Genomic DNA, 5,659 nt, shown 5'->3' with positions numbered 1-5,659 from the left:
TCTTCTCACCCCTGCTCTGCCCCCACCTTTTCCCACCCAGTTCCACCCCCTCCCCCGAGCACGCTGTGCCCTTGCTTCTTCCCACCCCCCCCCCGCGCCTCCTGCCACTGCGAAAGAGCTGATCTGTGGCAGGCCATAGGAGGGAGGGGAAGGTGCTGATCGGTGGGGCCCGCCAGCGGGCAGGAGGCGCTGGGGGGAGGGGGAGGTTCTGGTAGTGGGGCTGCCAGTGGGTGCTCAGCACCCACCATTTTTCCCCCATGGGTGCTCCAGTCCCGAAGCACCCATGGAGTTGGCACCTATGTACTGTAATGTGGATGCACCACACTGCTCTCTGTGGTGTAATTATACAGCTCCAATGCATCACCCTCAGTGCTGCATCACTGTATGGGTTGTGCAAATGTGGATTAATATGAATAAGCAGAGAATCCTCTCAACACGTGGCTCAAGCTAAAACCACATCCTTAATCTGCCCTGTTGTGCACAGGCATTGAAGGGCCAAGCCTGCTGGTTTTGAGACTTTTCCAATTTGTAGGCAAAATGGACAGAGAGAGAGAGAGAGAGAGATATGGATGGATGGCATTTTAGCCTTAATTCTAGACTTGCTGGTTTGTGTTAAGAGACAGGAGCTTTGTGGTTTAATGTCTATTAAAACAAAAACAAAAAAATCCCTTGACTCAAACTGCAACAGCTCTTTAGAACATTACTCCTGAGGGCATTCTGCGCCGAAAAATTCGGCATCCAAAAAATTAAAAATTCTGCTCACAAGATTTTAAAATTTGGCAAGTTTTATTTGTCAATAAATAAACGCAGAGGCTGCAGCATGGCAGGGGGGAGTACAGGCCACTGGCTGCACGAAGGTGGGAGATCTCCCACCCCCAGGAGACGGACTCAGTGGTGAGGCTGCACCCGACCCTGACACAGCACAAGGCTTGGGCCTGCCCCGGGAACACCCTGGGGCCCAGCAAGGCACACTAGATGTGGGGCAGGCAGGCTCAACGAGGCAGGAGGGGCTCAGTGTGGGGGGATCCAGGTGTGAGGGTGAGAGGATTCTGTGTGGGATAATCTGGGTGCAGGCAGCGCGGGGGGGGGGGGGGAGAGGGAGGACCTGGATGCACAGAGGCTCATTGGGTGGGTTCCAGGTGCAGGGGCAATGGGATTCTGCAGGGGCTTCCAGGTGAAAATGGTTGGGGCTCAGAGGAGGGGTCTGGGTGTGGGGGTCTCAGTAGGGGGGTATGGGTGCTGGGGGAGTGGGGCTTGGTGGGGTGGGGGTCTGGGTGCAGCTAGTTGGGGATCAGTGGCATGGGGGTCTGAATGTGGGGGCTCAGGTTGGTGCAGGGGGGTGGGGCTCATCAGGGTGGGGGGTTGAGTGCTCAGTGGGGGATGGTCAAGCTTCAATGGGGTGAGGCTTGGATATGGAGAACTAGGGGGGTTCTGGGAGTACAGGGTGAGGCTTGGAGGGCATATTTGGGAATGGGAGGGTCTGGATGCACAGGAGTTGGGCAGATGGGGGAGCAGCTCCTCATACAGTGACCCCTCCCCCCACAGTTGAGGAGTGATGGGGGCAGGAAGCAGGGGAGGATGCAGCTGGGGGAGGTTTCTAGGGGTGGGTCTGACACAGCCCCAGCCACTCCTTACAGAGGAAGAGAAAATCCCATCCTCTCCTGCCTCCTCCCCAGCCAGGACTAGCAGCTGATCCCAGCTCAGGGTAGGAGCCACTGACTGTCTCCACTGGCTGCTACGGGTGCCTAAAACAATGTACCTGCGCAGCTAGGGAGTGATGTGTGACTGCTCTTGCACCTTCCCTTTGCTTCCCTGTCAGAAAGTCATTTTTCTGCGGGGAAGCAAAGACATCTGTAAGGGACATGAATTCTGCACATGTGCAGTGGCACAGAATTCCCCCAGGAGTAGAACATCTAGTGTATAAGACCATGGTTCAGATCTCCTCTAAAGCAGTGGTTCTCAAAACTAGGGCAGCTGCTTGTTCAGGGAAAGATCCTGGTGGGCCGGGCCGGTTTGTTTACCTGCCGCGTCCGTAGGTTCGGCCGATCGCGGCTCCCACTGGCCGCAGTTTGCCGCTCCAGGCCAATGGGGACTGCAGGAAGGGCGGCCAGCACGTCCCTTGGCCTGCGCTGCTTCCTGCAGCCCCCATTGGCCTGGAGCGGCGAACCGCGGCCAGTGGGAGCCGCGATCAGCCAAACCTGTGGACGCGGCAGGTAAACAAACCGTCCCAGCTCACCAGGGGCTTTCCCTGAACAAGCGGCGGCCTTAGTTTGAGAACCAATTCTCTAAAGCCACTTTGCAGACAGTTGGCATGATACTTTAAAGGGCATATTAACAACTAACATGGAGCCATTATTCCTGACATTATGGGAAGTATATACATTAAATGTATTGCAATGTATGTTCTTATTTTCAAATAATAGTAATGTGGCTGTTTTAAAATAAAAAAAAAACAAATGCATTCTAGGTGAAATGAGTGCACATTTCTTTGGGCAAAAGCTTCAGTCCTGTGACGTGCGGAATGTTGGGGTAGGCAAGAAGTAACTGCAGCAACAAAAGAAGTTTGCCTTTAGACTGAAACTTTCTGTAGCAACTTTAACCCCTTATAGGAGACAACATTGGATTTAATAACAAATGCTTGGTTAATTTAAAAATAAAAAATAAAATATAGAATTACTCTAAAACATAAAAGACAGGCATGGTACATTAACATTAAAATACCATGTCTGCCTTTTACATTTTAGGGTAATTCACATACGAAATAAAATTTCATAAGTGACCTTCAGGACTGGAACACCACTTTTTAATAGCACTGTTACCCAGCCATGGTCCAAATGTGATGCTGGCCTTTAACCATGTATGGTGAAGCCCTCCAAACCCAGTGCTCTGTCCCCTGGTGCAATGATCTTTCTAATAACAATTCAGGTTCTCTCTTTAAAAACAACCACCATTTGTTAACCATACCTGGGCAGTTTGGCCTATCACATGTCCTCGACTCAGTGGCTGTGCAGGCATATCCACAGGATCTGGTTCGCTTCTGATTGCCAATCCCGCAGGTTACACTACAAATGGACCATGGGCTCCAGTCTCCCTCTCCATCAATATAATCTATACAGGAACAAAGAGGAGGAAGGAAATGAAAAACAAAAACCCTCCTACCAAATACTACTGTATAGATGGTGGTTTTTATTAAGTAGGCATAGTGAGAATGGAATCCAGATGTCTTTACCTGAAACCTGGGCTGAGTGCCAGGCTTAAGCCTGCTGTTTAAATGGTTTTCACACTTGACTCTCCTCAGGGACGTGCATGCAACATTATTTGAAAAAATATTTCCTCTCTCTTTTGACCTTTTAGCAGCCGAGAATCTTCAGCTGTAAAGCTGGGTCATGAACTAACAAAACATCTATTTAAACTATTTTTCCATCGGTCGGAATATGCTTTCTGATCACAAACCGACCAGATATGTAATAAAAACATTTACTTTAACCTCTCCACCCCTCGAATAAACCCCTCCAAACATATCTATGGCACACAAAGATATTCAAAACTTAACTGGATTTTAGGACAGAATGCAGGTTGGATTTTGTTTGGGTAGTTGATTGTATGTGGAAATATTTCAGTTTCATTCTTTAATCTCCCCACACATCAGAGCAAGAGAGCTAATGTGTTATAGAAGAAGTCACTGACTCAGTGAATTACACGTTCTTTTCAAACCCATGGTAATGAACATTTTATAGCACTGACTAAATGACTAACTGTTGTCACTGAGGGCCTGATCCTGTACCATTAAAAGCTCTTTGGGTCAGGAACCAGCATTTTGTTCTGCAATGACTGCGGCTTCTAGGCACTACCACAGTGCAAATAATACGAACATGACTGGGCCCAAATTGAGTGAAATATTCCACTAACTAATCTGGGAAGTCCAGGGCATAGAGTGTACTGCCTAGTGTGCCTTCGCTCCCAATACCAAACATGCCACTTCAGTGTTACACCTTTGCGAGAAGACCAACCAAGCTCCTGTCTCTCATTATGTAAAGGACTGCGCTAGTGCATAGTTTTCTGCCAGGGTTAGAGGTATCTATTTTATAACATGGTTTGTTTTATTGCCAGTGTGGACAGAAAACATGGATAATAAACCCTGTTAAAGATGACTGTTTTAGCCTAGAGAATCTGCACTGGGAATAGAAATCTTCTTTTAACATTGATGCCCTTAGGTGTGGCAGAGCACTGTACATCTTTTTGTAGTACTAAAGTTTGTCCACAGATACAGGTGCAAGAAGAAAGGACTTTAAAATTCTAGCCCACGATATTCAATACTTATGTACATATTTAAATATAAAATTCAGCAAAAAAGCTCTCTAAGTTAAGGCTCTAGACTCAAACCTAATCAAAACAAGGGAAACTAGGGCTGAAACAGTAAGCTACAGCTTCTGTGTGTGTGTGTAGATGATGCAACATGAATTTGGTAGGGCTCTACTTAAGTATATATTGATTTACAGCTTCATCCTTAGAGGCTCTGAGCCACTTGCAACTCCCATAGTGTGCATATTAAGTCACCTCCCAGAAGTCATCCCAAAATGTGCAGCTATAGACAAATGTGATAGTAAGGAAATAATTCGTCCTTTCGGTTTTCAGCAATTGTTTCATACAACAAACTGAAAACAATTGTTTTCCCCATGATACATCTGGAACAGAATTCCACACGCAAAATGTTCCTGCTATCTATGCCACTCCCTACACATGAGTCAACATAACTTGCCTTACTTATATCTCAACCAAACATGACCACATTGTAGTTCTCACTCATTTATCCACCAGTTACATTTTAGCTTCCAAATCACTGCACATGGTTCTAAATTTGTACTTATCCTTACACTAAAAATAAATGAGACCTTATTTCCTTTGTTTAAAAAAGTACACTTATGAATAAAAAAAACTTCTTGTAGGATAACTGGTATAATTTTCAAGATTATAGACTCACAAGTGGAATGTGGCTACCACAGCCTAGTTTGTGCATCTGCACAGATTTGTATTTAAAAGCCAATGAACAAAAGCCACATGTTGGAAAAATTCTATTTTGCTTGGCCTACTTTCAGCGATGCCTCTCCATTCTCATTTCCCCCAAACTAGTTTTACAATCCCAAGGTGCCCATAAGAGGTCTGGAATGCGAACTCACCATACTCTGGCTGCTCCTTGGATTCAAAAGTCCGGTGGTTGGGTGCATGCCTATCCCACCCACCAAGAGGGTTTAGGAAGTTGCTATCTTCAGTGCTGCTGTCATGCTTGTAGTCCTGGTCACCGCTACTCATGCGAGTCAAGGTGGATGACGTCTGCCACCAGTTCCTCCAGTCAGAGGATGGGACTGGCCAGCTAGGCTTGCTGCTTTCTTTGTGCAGATCCTTCTCTGGTTCAGTATCGGGGCCATCAACCACTTCTATGGTAACCTAGAGAATTCAAGTTATGCCAGGTCAGTCGGCATGCAAAATCCAAAACTAGATCATCTCCACAGAGAGTGTCCATGCATCAGTGGGGAATCTTCTAAACAGCAGAGATAAGGGACTGATGTTATCTAGCAAAAGGGGCTTGTAATCCTTTAGGGCTAGCCTGTTATAAACCATATGTGGATTACTGTGAGCCCAGAGATATGCAGAAACTGAG

The 5,659-nt window shown here is 46.8% G+C and overlaps 1 protein-coding gene across 1 annotated transcript in view; it reads right to left on the bottom strand.

Annotated features, from left to right (window-relative positions):
* ISM1 (isthmin 1) overlaps positions 1–5,659 on the bottom strand; it is a 57,191-nt gene that overhangs the window by 5,814 nt on the left and 45,718 nt on the right. The window contains exons 3-4 of the mRNA XM_026653190.2: positions 5,178–5,445; positions 2,965–3,108 (exon numbers count right to left, since the gene is read on the bottom strand). Of these exons, the coding sequence (XP_026508975.1) occupies positions 2,965–3,108; positions 5,178–5,445 (412 nt within the window). The remainder of the gene's footprint in view (positions 1–2,964; positions 3,109–5,177; positions 5,446–5,659) is intronic.

Source organism: Terrapene carolina, unplaced genomic scaffold (assembly GCF_002925995.2).
Source record: "Terrapene carolina triunguis isolate 2854851 unplaced genomic scaffold, T_m_triunguis-2.0 Scaffold132, whole genome shotgun sequence".
NCBI classification, from domain to species: Eukaryota; Metazoa; Chordata; order Testudines; family Emydidae; genus Terrapene; species Terrapene triunguis.
This window is presented reverse-complemented; position numbering and strand designations above follow the sequence as displayed.